The sequence below is a fragment of the Saccostrea cucullata genome, unplaced genomic scaffold (genome assembly GCF_032062105.1).
Source record: "Saccostrea cucullata isolate Sc308-1 unplaced genomic scaffold, CSIRO_AGI_Scuc_v1 ctg285, whole genome shotgun sequence".
NCBI classification, from domain to species: Eukaryota; Metazoa; Mollusca; class Bivalvia; order Ostreida; family Ostreidae; genus Saccostrea; species Saccostrea cuccullata.
Window position 1 is genome coordinate 179,530 of NW_026930592.1, and position 19,942 is coordinate 199,471.

At 33.9% G+C, this 19,942-nt stretch overlaps 1 protein-coding gene across 3 annotated transcripts in view; it reads right to left on the reverse strand.

The window, feature by feature from the left end:
* Positions 1 to 119: 119 nt before the first annotated feature.
* Positions 120 to 19,942, reverse strand: part of LOC134229205 (uncharacterized) — a 43,092-nt gene continuing 23,269 nt past the window's right edge. For all 3 annotated transcript variants that reach the window (XM_062710910.1, XM_062710909.1, XM_062710908.1), the window contains exons 3-9: positions 19,237 to 19,285; positions 17,292 to 17,336; positions 14,350 to 14,494; positions 11,830 to 11,959; positions 8,213 to 8,281; positions 7,798 to 7,892; positions 120 to 2,236 (exon numbers count right to left, since the gene is read on the reverse strand). In XM_062710910.1, coding sequence (XP_062566894.1) covers positions 2,187 to 2,236; positions 7,798 to 7,892; positions 8,213 to 8,281; positions 11,830 to 11,959; positions 14,350 to 14,494; positions 17,292 to 17,336; positions 19,237 to 19,285 — 583 coding nt within the window. In that variant the 3' untranslated portion in view covers positions 120 to 2,186. The remainder of the gene's footprint in view (positions 2,237 to 7,797; positions 7,893 to 8,212; positions 8,282 to 11,829; positions 11,960 to 14,349; positions 14,495 to 17,291; positions 17,337 to 19,236; positions 19,286 to 19,942) is intronic.

Below are 19,942 nucleotides of genomic sequence, written 5' to 3' on the forward strand. Positions count from 1 at the left end.
TTGTGGCCCATGGAACTGGGTATGTTATTTTGTTGTACAATGTAGTATAGAACACAAACTTCTGCTTAAGACTTCAGTACAATAAACATTCATTATGCAACAAAGACAGAACAACCCCATTTTCTTTTATAAGATTTATTGCATTTTTGTCTGACTGAACACAGAGTATTGATCCTATTGGTTCCTACAGAAACAAGATAACAACATTTAGGACTATCACAGATTTTACTCAGGCGAGGCAGAAAACAGGCCTCTACAATGCTAATTATAGCTTTATCTAGCTTCAACATAGAGACTAGTCTAACATTATAAGTTCTGTCACATATACTGTTATAAATGTCTAATTATAAAAGGTATTCAATAATGTAAAACAATATTTGATTATTTTTCTGTTCAGCAAGTAATGATAGATTTAATATGCAATTTAAAATGGTTGAGAGAGAAAATCTGAGAGACAAAGATAAAATCAACCCACATGTCATTTTGCAATAGAAGCAACACCTACATGACTAATAATATTTCTTCAGACAACACAAAAACAAAATATAAAATGGAATGACTCACAGGAGCTGAACAATTCAAATAACAAATATCACTTTTTTGACATGAGTACTGAAAGACTACAGTGTTACAGATCTAATTATACCTGTATATACATGTACAACCATACAACTACCCACTGTAACATGTGCAAACAACTGATACACAACCATAACTAGTGTCAAACATCCACAAAATTCTGTCTCAAAAGATACAGACAGAAATTTTTACATCTAGAAATTTAGTCTCTTGAAAAAATTTAGATAGCAACAATAAATAAAAAACAGAAAGGGCAAGATAGGGTAACCACTGAATCTGGCCCCTTATTTGGTGTAAAAATCAGTACACAGTTAAAACTGTGATAGTTTGTAGTTAAGAACTTAAATTGATGCTTGTTTTAAGATCAGACTAACTTTGGTTCAATGCTTACATGTAGGCCACAAAAGGGTGCAGAAATAGGACGTTTTCCTGATTTTCTCAATTTTGGTGGAATTTTGTCATATTTGAGATAATTTTCACTTCAGAAAACATAGAGCACAAGCTTGCCTATCTGAGATTTTTACACAAAAGATGCATCTGATACTTATGTATGAAATATATAAATCTGGTAGATAGACAAGCTTGTGCTCTATGTTTTGTGAAAGAAAATATGCTGTAAAATTGATGAAAATTTGCCAAAAAGTGCAAAAATTGACATATTTTATGACCTTCCTGTGACATCTGTGTATCCCATAACTAAGAACCAATTCTCATTTTGTGGCAGGGGTGATAAGTGGTTTTCAATTTATAAATTGTTGCATCATTCTAAAGAACATCTCAAACCAGGGGCCAAAAATGGGTCTTACCCTATCATGTTCTTTACAGAATGATATACATCTCTAAAAATCAACAAGGAAAAAGAAAACATATATATTACACCTCTTTGGAACACTCAGTGTGGATTTCATGAAAATAAAGGAATGTCTTCAAAAAATATGTTTAAAAAAAAAAAAGAAATGAAAAATTGTACATATTCTAGAATTCTGAAATAAAAGTAAACAATAAATGCTATGAATAACAACTTTGTAAATAATTTAAAATACCGGTAACTACAGTATTAACATTTCAACAATATTGCACCATGTTTATTACAGTATGTAAAGTTTAACATCTAAATGAGTTTAAACTTATCATTTAGTTTTACTAAATGAAACCCAATCACTACATACATACATGTATTTGAAAAGCTGAATCCATTGAAATAAAAAGTATTCCAGTACATTATCTTTGACAATGTTCATGGACCAGAATAGACTGTATCCATGATACACATGTAATTATGATCTTCCAGTTTTGTAGACATTGACAGTCCATCAACCACAAAAATAGAATTTCTGAACATTTCAATCATACATCTTTAGTTTACCAAACCCAATGGAATGACAGAAACTGGGAACGAAAAACTTACTATGGTTCTTCTTCTTTTTTTCAGAAATCTTGAAAATGTTTAACAATTAACAAAAATTATTATCTTTAAAACTTTACTGCAGTTTACACAGAGGAGTGTTTTTACATAAACTCAAATAAAGCTGATAAAAACAATGCATATTGACTGATGTTTCTCTGCAACATGTAGAGTTATCTTTCTTGGAATGTAGGTTCACAGGCTAAGATTCCCGCCATTTGTCTACGTTGTCTTTTAACATTTGGACTTGTTCTACAAAATCATACATATGATACATGAGTATTTTATCACTAAATAGAGTAAATGTATTAATTTCATAAATAACCATTGTGTCCAATTATTCACAAAGTTATGGACCATAAACTAATGAACTCACCCTTAAGATTTAAAGTTCAGGGGCCCGTTTCACAAAGCCTAGTTAGGCCTCAGTTATATCTTAGGAAAGAACTTTTTCCTAAGTACATTACTTATCTGTTTCACTAACCTCGTCTTATCTTAGGATATTCGTAAGTTATGTCATAACTTTAGGAAAGGTAAATCAATGACTTAGGAAGAAACTAAATATTGCGGCTGCAATTCCAGATTTCTTATGGAGAGAGAGAATGTGTTTGGGGAGAGAAAATCCAATGAACTACTAGTACCAGGTATATGGATGGTTGTGTTCTCTCCAGGTTAAAACTGCTTTACTTTGCACGTAAATACTAGGATTTCAATAATTGGCAAACATGTGTCAAAATTAGTACAAGGTATATAAAAATGTCAGTTCACAATATTTATTATTATTTATATATTTCTATGTAAAACTATGGTAGGCCATTTTGGCCCCGCCCTATCACGGGGATGATGAATTGAACAAACTTGAATCTACACTACCTGAGGATGCTTCCATATAAATATGATGAATTATGGCTTTGTCATTCTTGAGAAGAAGATTTTTAAAGAATTTTCCTATTTATTTCTATCTAAAATTTTGGTCGGCCATTTTGGCCCCGTCCTACCCCCGGGGGTCATGATTTGAACAAATTTGAATCTGCACTACCTGAGGATGCTTCCATATAAATGATGAATTATGGCTTTGTCATTCTTGAGAAGAAGATTTTTAAAGAATTTTCCTATATATTTCTATGTAAAAATTTGGTCGGCCATTTTGGCCCCGCCTTACCCCCAGGGGTCATGATTTGAACAAACTTGAATCTACACTACCTGAGGATGCCTCCATATAAATATGATCAATTATGGCTTTGCTATTCTTGAGAAGAAGATTTTTAAAGAATTTTCCTATATATTTCTATGTAAAACTTTGGTCGGCCATTTTGGCCCCACCCTACCCCAGGGGTCATGATTTGAACAACTTGAATCTACACTACCTGAGGATGCTTCCATATAAATATGATCAATTATGGCTTTGTTATTCTTGAGAAGAAGATTTTTAAAGAATTTTTCTATATATTTCTTTATAAAACTTTGGTCGGCCATTGTGGCCCCGCCCTACCCCCAGGGGTCATGACTTGAATCTACACTACCTGAGGATGCATCCATATAAATATGATCAATTATGGCTTTGTCATTCTTGAGAAGAAGATTTTTAAAGAATTTTCCTATATATTTCTTTGTAAAACTTTGGTCGGCCATTGTGGCCCCGCCCTACCCCTGGGGGTCATGATTTGAATAAATTTAAATCTACACTACCTGAGGATGTTTCCCCATCAGTTTCATCTTTCCTGGCACAGTGGTTCTTGAGAAGAAGATTTTTAAAACATACCCCCAAATTTTCATTAATTCCCAATTATCTCCCCTTGAATGAGGGCGTGGCCCTTCATTTGAATAAACTTGAATCCCCTTAACCCAAGGATGCTTTGTGGCAAGTTTGGTTGAAATTGGCCCAGCGGTTCTTGAGAAGAAGTCGAAAATGTGAAAAGTTTACAGACAGACAGACGGACGCCGGACAGGTGAGCTAAAAACAATACCTGGGATCAATACCTTACAAAGAACAAAATAAAGTAAACGTATAAAACATGGAACAATATTTTTAAAAAATACAAATGTTGTATGCTCAGAAGGGAAGAAGGCTTGAAAGGGTGTGTCTGTGAATGCTTAGTTCTAGCAGCAAACTTCGCAAAATTAAAACATCTGTCCTAGTCCTTTGAAAGTAGGGATAATCCCCTCCCTTTTTGAAGCTAAAAATATAACCCAGACTGACATACCCCTATATACTGAGAGATGTAGATAGAGGTGCGAAGTTATTTCATTAGTCCTTATAAAGGCACAATTTAAGAAATGACATAGGAAAATTTTAAGATAAGATTGTTTCGTGAAACACCTGTGACAAATCTTAGGAACTTCCTAAGTTATAACTTAGGCATATCTTAGGAAACGTTTGTGAAACAGGCCCCAGATCACAGCACACTTGTAGCTGATAAGCAACCTTTTTGTTTATAGGACCTTCTAATCTTTTCAAATTACAAATACATGTACTGTAATCCAACTGTTAATTGCATGCGAGAAATTTTCCCGAAGTTCATGAGAGCCTTGTCATCGTGAATATTTCTTGCCTTAAGGTGTTATGTGTCTATGAATAACAGATCCAAAAAGGCTTGATCGCGAAAATTAATCGTCGCGAACTAGTTAACCCCTGCTAAATCGTGAAATAAAGTCGTCGCGAATAAAAGTTGGTTTACAGTATGGCCGAAACAAAAATTATGCTCTTTTTCTGCCAATGACCTTAAACTTCTCTAAATAACCTTTTGTTAAGGTCTCGGGACACCCTAAGGTAATCCTGTGAAATCACTTATTTTTGTGGGGGTATAATTTTCGTTGTTTTCGAAGTATGGAGAGACCCATGAATTTATGACCACCACAAAATGTAAAATTACATAAGCATTAATACTAAACATTTTCCAACTATGAAATCAAATCCCCAAAAATCAATATATTTTCCTCAAATCTAAAAAAAATTGACCCCTCGAAAATATGTGATTTTACAGTAAGCACTGTTTTTCATCAGATCACATTTTTAGATTACAATTAACGGTCCATGCAGACACAAATGAACAATAAAACAAAGAATTTCAAGGTGATTTCTATATAGCCTTAAACTTTGTTTGTGAAGAGTTTAAAAAAACCAGAAGTCTCTGTTGAGACTGTAGCTCTACTGGTTTGTACTTATCAAAAACCATTGCACTATTTTATGTATCTTGGTGCAGTCTACTTGTGTGCCAACTTATTTTGAAATCAAACTAAAACTGTAGAAGGAGTAGCGTTTTAAAGGAATTTCACAGAAAATTCTATTTTTAGTAACTATGGTAACACCGTTCATCGAAACCAAAACCCGATGCACTATTTTATGTATCTTGGTGTAGTCTACTTGTGTGCCAACTTATTTTGAAATCAAACTAAAACTGTAGAAGGAGTAGCGTTTTAAAAGGAATTTCACAGAAAATTCTATTTTTAGTAACCATGGCAACACCGTTCATTGAAATCAAAAACCGATGCACTATTCTATGTATCTTAGTATAGTCTACTTTTGTGACAAGTTATATTGAAATCAGACCAAAATTGAGGAAGGAGTAGCATTCTAAAGGAATTTCACAGAAAATTCTATTTTTAGTAACCATGGCAACATCGTTCATCTAAATTAAAAACCGATGCACTATTCTATGTATCTTAGTGTAGTCTACTTGTGTGCCAAGTAATATTGAAATCAGACCAAAACTGTAGAAGGAGTAGTGTTTTAAAGGAATTTCACAGAGAATTCTATTTTTAGTAACCATGGCAACACCATTCACCAAAATCAAAAACCGATGCACTATTCTATGTATCTTAGTGTAGTCTACTTGTGTGCCAAGTTATATTGAAATCAGACCAAAATTGTAGAAGGAGTAGCGTTTTAAAGGAATTTCACAGAAAATTCTATTTTTAGTAACCATGGCAACACCGTTCATTGAAATCAAAAACCGATGCACTATTCTATGTATCTTAGTGTAGTCTACTTGTGTGCCAAGTAATATTAAAATCAGACTAAAATTATAGGAGGAGTAGCGTTTTTAAAAATTGTTTACAGACAGACGGACAGACAGACAGACAGAAGGACGGATGCCGGACGCATTACTATCGCATAAGCTCTTCTGGTCTCTGACCAGTAGAGCTAAAAATTGAGTTTCATGTCACAGCAATGACATTTGACCATTATTAATACCAAACCATTAATATGATGGTCAAATTATGATATGAGAGCTGTTTAGTTGCATCCTAAAACATAGGTAATCAGAGATTACAGAGCTCACCTCAACGAATGTTGTCTTTAAGTAAGCCAAAGTCACACAACCAACAAAAAGTGCACATTCCAAAAATGAAAATATTTAAGCAATTTTGATCTGATAATTTGAAATAGACCTACATAAAAAATTTAAACTAGTTCTTCTTCATGAAAATGTAATTAAAATCCAGCATCTGAAGCAAATTTGAGTTTTCGTCTCTTGATGCAACATTTGTGCAAGTTTGGTTTATACAATGTTATATAAACATTATAGTTTTTTTTGGTAATAGACCTGCACTCATAACTTTTACCTGGTCTATTATCTGAAAAATGTATGTTGAATTCAGCATCAGAAGCAAGTCCATTAGTGTGTATCCTAAGATGTATCATTCATGCAAGTTTGCTCATTATAAGGCTCATAGTTAATTGGATATGAAACATGCATCAAAAACTAACATTTTCACTCATCCACAAAAAGTAGGTCAGATTCAGCATCCGAAGCAAGCCCAGTAGTATGCATCCTTAGATGTATCATCCATGCAAGTTTGGTCAACATAGGGCTTATAGTTACTTGGAAATGAATCACGCACCAAAAACTTTTACCTGTTCACTCAACCAGAAAATGTAGGTCAGATTCAGCATCCGAAGCAGGCCCGGTAGTATGCATCCTTAGATGTATCATCCATGCAAGTTTAGTCAACATAGGGCTTATAGATACTTGGAAATGAAACCTGCACCAAAAACTTTAACCTGTTCACTCAACCGGAAAATGTAGGTCAGAATCACCCTCCAAAGCAAGCCTGGTAGTATGCATCCTTAGATGTATCATCCATGCAAGTTTGGTCAACATAGGGCTTATAGTTACTCGGAAATGAGACCCTCACCAAAAACTGCACCAAAAACTTTAACCTGTTTACTCAACCAGAAAATGTTGGTCAGATTCAACATCCGAAGCAAGCCCGGTAGTATGCATCCTTAGATGTATCATCCATGCAACTTTGGTTAACATAGGGCTTATAGTTACTTGGTAATGAAACCTACACCAAAAACTTTAACCTGTTCACTCAACCGGAAAATGTAGGTCAGATTCAGCATCCGAAGCAAGCCCGGTAGTAGCCTGGTCAACATAGGGCTTATAGTTACTTGGAAATGAAACCTACACCAAAAACTGCACCAAAAATGTTAACCTTCTCCAAAAACATTAACCTGGTCATTCCTTTGCTGAAATTGCAGCATCTGAAACTTTGACTGGTACAATGAAACACACTAGAACCATCTTCCATGCATGTCTAATCAATATATGACATAGAAGTACTTAAAAAGAAAACTGCTCCAAAAAACTTAAACTTAATCTGGGACGCCGACGCCGACACCGACGCCGAGGGTATTACATAAGCTCCCCCAACTTCGTTGAGGTGAGCTAAAAATTAAGATTTCATCATTAACCCCTCATAATAAATATCACCTCAAAATTGCCATGAACAGGCATCTAGTAACTTAAAGAACTTAATGTAATTTTATTTTTACTTCTATAAATAAGATTAACCTTTGAGCTTACCCCTTTTCAGGTTGGCAATTATTGATTGTTTCCTCAGAAATTCTACACACAGTTCCTTGGACAAACCAAATGCCCTCATATTGCACGTGAAAGTCCTTAAAGTACAAAGACATGTATGGGATACAAAACTTATTACAAATTAAATGATACAGAATAAGAGAAAGGGCAATGGGTAGGAAAAAAGGAAGAAAAACAATTTTTTATTGGCTCCATTTACCTTGGTTTTGACAAATATATACATTTATCAAATGAAATTGAATCACTGAATTGAAATTTCATACCATTTACTGATACTTTGTTTGATTCTTTGATTAAAAAAGTGGAATCATTTATTGTTTTTTTTTTTTCATTGTTATCTAATACTTCATTTCACAACAGCTTCCATTTTAACTGTTTTTAGATTAATGTGCAGTACCCTAGCTGTCCAAAGGTGATGTTTTCCTGGAACTGTCTGTCATCCTTCTGTTGATCATCACCTTCATCGCTACAAAAATCAACAAAACGGTGAGAAACGACAGTAAGACCCAGCCTCTGGTAGACAGTTCATTTGTCACACCAGCCTTACAGGGAAACCAACCATAATTAATGGCCTCATCACCCAAATGAAGAAGGCGTGTCTTTGAGATTAATAGACATTCAAATATAGAAACAGCATTACATACAAGATGAGCTTTTCATAACGATATAATTATATATCTCTATACTCAGACAATATAATAGATATTGATTTAATTCAGCATTATTTTTAATTTTGTATGGCTATTTTGTGCAAGTTTCTATTTTTGTATAATAACTTTATATAATGCTTATATACTGTAAGGCTACCATTGAATTCAATTCATTTTAAATTTGCCCACTTGCAATGAGGCATAAGGGACTAAAATAAAATGGGGACAAATATCTTGTATGCAGTAGAAATTCATTTATTTCTTTTTTTTTTAAAATTAAATTCACTGACAGGTTAATAGTCTGCCTGCTATACATGTATGACTGTGTGTAAAGGCAAAGATTTTCAAGGATATTCTGATTTTTCAAGATATGTACTACCCCAGGGGAAGACAAATCCCATTGCCAGACGCCCGGGGCTAGTGAATTTTAGGGGTGGGCAAGTGAAATTTCATCAACCACTTGCCCATGGGCAAGTGACTTAACAAAAAAAATATATTAGCAAGTCATATATTTAAAGGTGGACATAGGGGCTGCCGCTTGTTGATCTACTGAAACATTTGTCTTCCTCTTTCTTAAATATTTATAAATACAGTATCAGCTTACTGTAGGGCAAGCAAATACTGTAAACCAACTTTTATTCGCGTGCGAGAAATTTTCGCAAAGTTCGCGACAGCCTCGTCATCGCGAATACTTTGTAACCAACTTAAAGTATTGTCAATTTAAAACAGATCGAAAAAGGCTTGATCGCGAAAATAAAGGCTTGCATGATCTACTGAAATATTTGTCTTCCTCTTTCTTAAATATTTATAAATACAATAAAAGTTGGTTTACAGTATTTAGGTAGGGCAAGTGAATCTTGACCATGTACTTGCCCTGGGACAAGTGCCTTAAAAATCTATTTGTCATCCCCTAACTACCCTCCCTGCTGCCAAAATCGATGTAAGATGGGAATCCAAAGACTGAAATAAGTGGCATCAGTGACTATGGTGACCTTAAAAAGCTATGAATTATACCTGGTTTTCCCAACCACAAAAAAGACAAACTGTCTGATGAAACGGTGCAAGATAATTCCTCTTAAATGGTTTTCTTCTATAAACATCATTTAAGACATAAGTACGTAAAAATGTCATAATTGAGATGAAAAAAGATTGTTCTCAACCATACTTTAGTTTAAAAGAATTATTGTGCAATAAGGAACAGTAGAAGACATACCACCACATCATTTATCATCAGAAGCAGGTTACATGTTTATCAGGAATGTTGTCTCTCATTTTCTCATGCTTATTATGAAACTTAATTACATTGTGGCTTTCCATATTTAATAGCCATCATGTAACAATGCTGAAAGCAAGTTATATTTAGGGAAAAAATGCTATATACTTGAGACATGTTTTTCACTATATTCCCCCCTATTTCCCTTGTGGGTTTCTTTTTTGGTTTAAAAAAATATTCCTTTAAATTTCAAGTACACACACATTTCAATGTTATCCAATTCCAAAATTGTTGTCAAGATAACGGCATAAACAGGGTGATACCTATCTACATGAATTTTCATTTCTATTTGTTTTCTCTGTGATAACTCTTTGAAAGTTAGTTGAGTTGATTTCTTCATAATTCCATCAGATTGTAAATTTCACCAAGCATAGGCCAGGAGCTATGTAGGCCTAATATGCATGTAAATCTCGTGCGACTGTCCCTGCGTTTGACATCATAGGGCAGGGACATGAAAAATGTGTAATAGATATTGTAAAATTGTAAGTACATAAGCATGGCATGGATTATGCAAAGCCGCCATATTTTCGATATATGCAATAAGTTACACAATCTAATTAAAATGAGATGTTACATGTAGATCCGCTCGCATACTCGCTACACTAACATCTAACAACATCCCATAGAGGGTCACGTCAAAGGTCAAATTCAGAACAATTCTAGACTTATTCCCTTCAACAAATGTAAGAGTATTCACTCCATTACTTTTATACAAACAAACATCATTCTATGCATGACAGCCAGCCGTGCGTGTGCTGGACGCCGTATTTTATTAACAGTACATCAATATACATATATATAACACATGACATTGTGTATGAGAAATAAAAACATCAAAATCCCCCAAAACTGCTGCATCAATTATAATTCTAAAATATTCTTTGTGATAAACATGAAAAGCATCAGGGCCGGCCAGGAAAAACTAGAGATAAAAATAATTTTTAAAAAACTCTAGAAACCTGTGTTTTTAGCAAAAAATTTGCGACGGACCTCACAACCTACCAATAAAACCCTAAAAAAAATCAAATATATGTATATAAATATATTCACTTATACCCTTTATACATAAATTTAAAAAATTTAATCAGTCGGCCAGTGACCAACCTTTAAAAAATGTACTACACCTCAAAATCAAAGCAGTGGTCACTTCGCAATCCACACAACATGCGTATAAACATCTTGTATAAAATTATACTAGCGAAACGCGGGAAAATATCATAATTTTGCAGGCGACCATTTGATTGGTTGATAGAATTTGACCTCTGACATGACCCTCTATAGGATGTTTTTAGATGTTAGTGTAGCGAGTATGCGAGCGGATCTAACATCTAATTTTAATTAGATTGTAAGATACATGAATTAATTTTTAGAATAGATTACATTATGATTATATATGATGAAGAGAAGAATAACATTTTTTTTTTTTTATTTATTGCGAGAATGCTTGAGATTTAATAACAGATGACAGGACAACTCTTGATTGATAACATGATAATACAGTAGTTAAGGAAAATGTGCGAGCATACAGGAATTTACTGATTCAAAATGTGCGAAGCAAAGTTTATTTCCAAGGCCCTTCAAATTCCAGATATACTGATATTCAACTGTAATTGTTTTTTTAGCTATGCACTACTATTAGTAGCTTTGATTTCTCTAAGGCCAGCTGGGTGTAAAACATAGCACCAGCCAATGACAAAAATCTACACCTCTGACTGCAGAGACCAAAAATAATTAATACAGGAGAAGTTTACTATTCTAACAAAGTTTTCTGACATCTTTAAAACAATACATTTCAATTAAAAATTTACAGGAAACACAGGCTTTATTCAGAATTTCCTTTTTCAAGAATCTCTATCTGGAATATAGAATTACATTTTTTTTTCCTTTTAAACTACTTTCACCTTTTCAAGTCCTTTAGAATGGATTAAAAAATCCAAATTTAGTATGAAAGCTTATTGAGGGGACAGTTTGTGTCTTCTTTGTAATTTCATTACCAAAAGTAAATCTAGCAGTATACAAAGGTCCTCACAAATTTGTCAGAGAGATGGATAGGTAAAGATGACTTGTGTTTATTGAGAACATTAAGCGTACCTGGTACAGACAGGTCTCTTGGATCTCTCCAGCTGTACTGCATCAAAGAATGCAGCATTCCAGAACCTCAGTGACTGCCAGATAGGCTGGTCTCTAAGGTAACTGTACAGGAAGTTCTTACCATGGCAACCTGTCAACAAAATTAATGTCAGTAAATACTAGCATTTATATAAATTAATGTCTGCTTAGCATGTACATGTATAATTAAATTAAGAAAGATGGTGTCTAGGTAAAGCTTAACCTGGAAATGACTTCATTTCTGTGTCATTAATTATTTCACTTTTATGTGCAAAAAAACAAGCTGTGTTTGTGTAACATTGATGCCCCCATATGAAAGCTTTTGGTGAAAATTGTAGTTTCTCAAATGCAAGTCAAACTCTAAGGTCAAGATATGAAAATGTTGCTTCCAGAAGAAAGGATTTGTTCTCAATGAATATACTTGTAAAATGAACATCCAAGCACTAACCAATTAAAAATGTGGCTAAGGTAAAAGATTTTTAAATGTAGGTCAAACTCCAAGATCAAGGTCAAAAGGAAAGCCTTGTCACAGGGAATATATCTGTGAAATATGAAAGCCCTAATATGGACTGTTCAAAAAGTTATGTCCGAAATTAAAGTTTTTTTTTTTTCAAAGTAGGTAAAAATCAAAGGTCAAACAATATTTATATCCATGGAAAGGTCTTACTATAATGAATAAACTTGTGAAGTATGAAAGCCCTATCCCTATCTGTTCAAGTTATGGCGGAGGTTAAAGTTGGGTAAATTCCTGCAAAATTGGGTCAAACACCAAATTCAAGGTCAAGAATTCAAATATGTTGGTGCCCAATGACCATCCTTGTCACAAGAAGTGCACTTGTTAAACATGAGAACAATTACTCCAACCAATCAAAAGTTATGGGCAATGTTAAAGTTTTGGGGGACAGATAGACAGACAGATGAACAAGACAAAAACCTTACATCCCCCATTTTTTGTTTACAGGGGCATAAAAATGTTCCTTCAAATGATTTAATAGATGAAATCATCAATATTTTGCATTTCTCCAAAGTAAATATTAGAATAATATTAATACTATCTTTTTTAATTAAAGAAGAAATCATATGCATCATTGTAGAGCCAAGGAACTTTCCTATAAGTTGATCCTGTTTATTTGCAACATATGATTGAGACCTTTCTAGCAAAATATGAAATTGAATAACACCAGAAAACTAACATTATCTCAAATATTGATCAATCTTAAGAGGCTAAAGGTACAAGTGAACTGTATGTATATAAGTAGCAGGAACTGGAAGTTGCTGTTCATTACAGAAGCAAAAGTACACTAATCTTCATCTTAATCATGGTGAGTGATTTTATTAACTTTCTGTTAATGAGATGTTTTCCATACACTTCTTTTTGGTATACACTGTAATAGAGTCAATTCTTGATCTAAAAACAGTCCTTGATCATGAATGATACATACTGTTATACAATACTTCACTTTCCTAGTCTAAAGCTGTTCAGAAATCTATTATATATGAGGTCCTTAGTAAGGACTGCTATAACAGAGTAGAAATAACAAGACATCCACCTATGGGCAGCAATGCTCACCTGGTTCAGACCTCCCTTCTAAATATATGGATGAAACCCCTACTTTCAAAAGCTTAAAATTTTCAATGTAATTTATCTTCTCAATCATGATCAAATCTAAAACTTATATCTATACCATATTTTTAAAAACATAGTAACCAAAGATTTCAGAGTTCACATCTAGGAATGTTACCCAAAGAAATGCTCTGGTATTGTGCATTTCTAGACACATCTATACAAGTTTGGTCTAAGTAGAATCTATAGCATAGATACTTGAAGATGTACCTGTTCCAGAAACTTAAAATGTTCAATTACCTGTTTATTTGCTTAGAAAACACATCAGATTCAGCATCAAAAGCAAGTCTGTAGTTCATCTGCCATGCAAGTGTGGTCATCATAGGACTTAAATTTACTTGGGAGTGAACCTGCTTCAGTAAATGTAAGTCTGATCGAGCATTTAAATTAAAGCAAGTATGGTAGGGTACATTCCAAGATTCATCACTCTTATTAATTTGGACCAAGAAACATGTTACTTGGGAATAAAAGCTTTAAAAGCAATCTGTTCACTCATTCAAAAAAAAGGACATCAGATTCCATATTTGAAGCAAATCTGGCATGTCTAGATTCATCATACATGCAAGAGTTTCATACAGGTAAAGCTTGAATCTGTTCACTCATCTGGAAAATGAAGGTCAGACCCAGCAGCCAAAGCCATCTGATAAAAAGCTACCCAGAATGCTTTATCAATGCAAGTTTGAACATCATAGGACAACATAGGCTTATAACTTGGCCATTTATCTTGAAAATGAAGAACAGCTCCAGCATCTGAAGCCAGTCTTGGAAGAGTGAATTCTAGTTGCATCATCCAGGAAAGTTTGGTTCAGGTAGGACAAGAGCTAAGAGGGACAGTCTGATCAATATTTTAGCTTTGAGAGACGTACTCTGTGACTTACCTTCATAGTAGAAAGTGAAGCACATGTTCATGAGTGACTTGGCAGGAGTAAAATCTTCAGCCTCCCCACATTCAAACAGCACAACTGCAAAATACTGCACCAGCTGGAAAAATATCTGCTCTGTCACCCGCTTGTTATGTACCCTCTGTACGGAATGTCAAAGTTTATTGTTATTATACACTGTATATCAAAAATAGCATTATAAGCATGCTTGCTATAAGGTGTTTTACTGTTCATCAAACAAAACAGTCATTTCTTTTACATTTATTGCCAAACGCTACAGTGAACATTCTTACTATGAAATAGTGAATGCATTTCCTCAAAAAATACAAGAAACCCTATAAGATATATATAAGATATATAATTATCCACACATTTTATTTTCGCGAGATAGTCATTGACTTTTAATTAAGCAAAATTTTACGAATTGTATATATTTCTATATAATCTTAAGGAATACTATTATATGCGAGAATTAAATTTTCGCGAGCACACTGTCTCACGTAATTACGCGAAAATAAAGTTCTCGCGAATAAAAAGTGATTTACAGTATATAATTATCCAACATTTTCTTTCAATAGAAGTTCATTTTAATTAAGCTTTACAAATGCAACAGTGTATATATTTCAAATTAGCCAAGCTTTCTCCACTGGTATTTAATACCGGGGGTAAGTATTTTGATGAATGCATAGTTAGCAGTCTTGGGATTGATGCAAGACTAATCACAAAGATAATGCTTTGTAACATATCTGCAACTACTGCACTTCATTCTGTGAGGAACAAAGTAAGCTTTTGCAAGAAAAAAGTACTACAGTAAAACTTGGTTTAATTGAGGTCCTGGGGACCTCTGAATCTAATTTGCTGTATCCGTAATTTGTTATATCTGTATAACGAATTCGTATAACTATATATAGCAAATTCGCAATATGCACGTTTTCCTTCAAGCATTTCTACCGAATATGTTAGGGAACCAATTATTACAAAACATACCTTGGATAACTATGGTTTTATTATTAATTAAATTTTATATAAAAAAATACTTAGTGAAAATAAAGTAAGTTTAAAATAACAAAATTTGAGATCTTTAAAAATTCATTATAAAGATGTAAATTACATAATTTTTAACCTCTAAGGGACTCAAAATCAGTTCGCTTTTACCAAAAATTGTTAATAAGAATTTTGTAAGGGACCCCGGAAAACTTCGCTATATCCATGAATTGCTATATCCGTGTTCGTACTAAACAAGTTTTACTGTAACACCAATTATGGTAGTACAGAAAAAAACGAGATGTTTGTAAAACACTTATGCCCCCCTCCCCCCAAACTGGAATTTTTCCAAGTCCAATAAGGCACAACTCTGTCAAAAATGGTGCGATTGTATCCAAAACAGAACCTGACCTAGATATTCAGCTGATAAATCTGTATACCAAAAAATGTGCAACCTCTGCAAAGAAAATCGGAAACTGCAAATAATTGGAATTTTTATATCTAAGGGGCATAATTCTTAATTTTGTTAAAAATAATTAATCCTATTCAAAACAAAGATATTCATCTGATAAATATGTATACCAAATTTCATTTCAGTATGTACCACGGTTGTTTAGAAAATGAATGGAAACTGCAAATAATTGAAATTTTTCTAAGTCTAAGGGGCATAACTCTGTCAAAAATGGCCCGATTGTACCCAATCTGATTAAAATCAGATCCTTTGATCCGCTCACATAGATCGTTACACAAGGATCTGAAGAAACCCCATTCAGGGTCATCTCCTGGTGACTTTCAATTATCCAATCAAATGTTCACTTTGGAGAATTGGAAAGTATCTGCAATTCAGTTACAGAGGGGAAAGCCCAGATGTACACGAAGGAAAAAGTGAAGCTTTGTAGCCTGTCAAGAGAAGGACCACAGTTTTTTTTCTGTACAGTAATATAATAAGTACTTGCTTTTGTCTTGTTTTTTAGCTCTTTGTTTTGTAAAAAATGATAAGATCTTCTTCGCAGCTACTTTCACTTCTATGTCGCTATATCCATATAACTGATTGGTCAAAATAACTGTATATAGCAAAGGTCACCAGGAGATGACCCTGAATGGGGTTTCTTCAGATCCTTGTGTAGCGATCTATGTGAGCCGATCAAAGGATCTGATTTTAATCAGATTGGATTGTATCCAAAACAGAACTTGGTCTTGATATTCATATGATAAATCTGTTATAAAGTTACATTTACATAAAAAAACTTAGTGAAAAAAATGAATGGAAACTGCAAAAAATTGGAATTTTTAAAAGTTCAAGGGGCATAAAGATGTAAATTACATAATTTTTAACCAAAACAGAACTTGGCCTGGATATTCAACTGATATATCTGTATACCAAATTTCATTTCAATATGTTCAACGGCTGTGAAGAAAATGAACGGAAACTGCAAATAATTGGAAATATTTCTAAGTCCAAGGGGCATAACTCTGTCAAGAATAGTGCAATCATGCCCAAAACAGAACTTGACCTAGATATTCATGTGATATATCTGTATACCAAATTTCATTTCAGTATGTGCAACGATTGCGAATAAAATGAACGGAAACTAAGTGGACCGACAGACAGACAGCAGCAAAGCAATATGCCCTCCCTTCTTCGAAGGGGGGCATAAATATATATTGTAGACATAAGCTTACCAATTTTTTTGTTTTTGTTTTCTTTTTGATTAATTCAATGTAACCCAAACAATTAATTTTAGAGCAAAACAACATAAAAATTAGAATCTTTCATTTTTTTAAATTACATAATATAAAACATAAAGAGAACTTGATGATACTTTTTAGTTAGATATGCATGTCGTATCAATCTTTCTTTCAATGCCATGGATTCATAAAATTCTCTGTATAAAATAAACACGTAAATGAGATTGTACCGATGTTTTCTGAATGCAATTTTCTGTGGTACCAACCTGTCCATTGACATATCGTGCAAACCATTGTCTCCCGGCCACCTCCTGAAAATACAACAAGAACTTGTCATGACAAATGGACTACCTCGACCGCAGAAGGGGGCCAGTGGGTTCACCCCCAGGATAACGACATGGCTGCACATCTCCCTAAATAAAGTCCTAATGAGACCAGGTGTTTATTTACATGTCAGGCACTCCTTAATCCTGCCACAACATTTGCATAATGACACCAGTACAGAACATAATAGAGGGGGTAAATCTGCCTCCCTGACATATATAGTGCACAACATAAGGGGAAATACAATAAAACCGCATTAAGATAACTTTTAGAAGAGACAGTTATATCTCTGTTCCTAAATAGCATTGCATTCTGAGTGACAGTTCTGGCCTTGATGTCGATTCTTCTGTTGTACATTTATAGGGAGCATTTGAATTATCACACAAGCATCAATTCTGTATTGACTATATTTACAATAATTACAATAAACCAGAAGTCTCTGTCGAGACTGTAGCTCTACTGGTTTATACTTAAAACAAAGGAAGAGAAAAGTAGCAGTTGGGACTTGAGACTTTAAATCAGCAATAAATAGAAAAATGATCCTTGCCACTCATCAAAATAAAAACCAATGCACAGAATTATGTATCTTAGTATAGTCTACTTGTGTGCCAAGTTATACTGAAATCAGACAAAACAGCAGGAGGAGTAGCATTTTGAAAGAATTTCACAGAAATTTCTATTTTTAGTAACCTGGCAACATTGTTCATTGAAATCAAAAACCGATGCACAGAATTATGTATCTTAGTGTAGTTTACTTGTGTGCCAAGTTATACTGAAATCGGACTAAATCTGTAGGAGGAGTAGCATTTTGAAAGAATTTCAAAGAAATTTCTATTCTTAGTAACCAAGGCAACACCGTTCATCGAAATCAAAAACCGATGCATAGAATTATGTATCTTAGTGTAGTCTACTTGTGTGCCAAGTTATAATGAAATTGGACCAAAACTGTAGGAGGAGTAGCATTTTGAAAGAATTTCACAGAAATTTCTATTTTTAGTAACCACGGCAACACCGTTTATATATGCACAGAATATATGTAGTCTACTTGTTTGCCAAGTTATACTGAAATCGGACCAAATCTGTAGGAGGAGTAGCATTTTAAAAGAATTTCAAAGAAATTTCTATTTTTAGTAACCACGGCAACACCGTTCATCGAAATCAAAATCCGATGCACAGAATTATGTATTTTAGTGTAGTCTACTTGTGTGCCAAGTAATATTGAAATTGGACCAAAACTGTAGGAGGAGTAGCATTTTGAAAGAATTTCAAAGAAATTTCTATTTTTAGTAACCACGGCAACACCGTTCATCGAAATCAAAACCCGATGCACAGAATTATGTATCTTAGTGTAGTCTACTTTTGTGCCAAGTTATATTGAAATCAGACCAAAACTGTAGGAGGAGTAGCATTTTGAAAGAATTTCACAGAAATTTCTATTTTTAGTAACCACGGCAACATCGTTCATCGAAATCAAAAACCGATGCACAAAATTATGTATCTTAGTGTAGTCTACTTGTGTGCCAAGTTATATTGAAATCGGACCAAAACTGTAGGAGGAGTAGCATTTTGAAAAATTGTTTACAGACAGACAGACAGACAGACAACATACAGACAGACGGACGCATTACTATCGCATAAGCTCTTCTGGTCTCTGACCAGTAGAGCTAAAAATACAGTGGACAATTTATCCGGACGCTTTGGTTCCTAGTCAATTTGCCCGGATATGTGAAGCATACGGATATCTGAATTACCAGTTATTCTGTTCAACAAGACAAAATAGCATTAAAAAATTCCGTTCCAATGAAAAGTCGTCTGGACACTGAAGCATCCAGATATCTGGCGTCCGGACCTCTGAAGGTCCACTGTATATAAATAAAAAAAACTTACCTGACAAAACTCTCCAAATTTTGCCTTTTCTGTTTGAGAAATTTCCTTGCTAAAAATACAAAAACAAATCATATATGAATATATTAATTTGACATACCCCTGGTAATCTTTATGCAATAAGAAATATTCTGGAGATCAATTCTATATGAATTCAGTTATTTGTAAAAAGCATATATATAGCATTCCCCAGTCTGACCACTCTTTGATCAGATACAATTCATCAGGTGTTCTAGAATTGACTTGTCAAATTTACCATAGATACCTGATGAATATAAGCTAGATGATAAAGCCTATTGCAAAGTAACTAGCCTTAAGCCATTGGATGACAGGATTAGTGAATACCAATATCTCTACATTGTGAAGATTGAGACGATGCTTGCCGTCAATCAAGAATTTCATAAAGAATCTAAGAAAAAAGCACCTATTCCCTAATGTCTATAAATATATAATATAAGCGACTACTTAAACATTTTTCCAATAAAGTTTCCCTGTAGACCTGAAAAGATTAAAGATAAAATGGTGACTTTGTCCATATTAAAAAAGCGCAAGAAAAATAAAACATGATTTCCCATTTTTCCTGTGCCATCATTGATTTGGCCTTCGTTTTAAGAGATGAAGCTTATTCTATTGGGCCCTCTGTCTCCCTGTCCTTGTGATTCATCAAACAGTGGATCAAAAGGAATAAACCGCCATAAAAATGATGTAT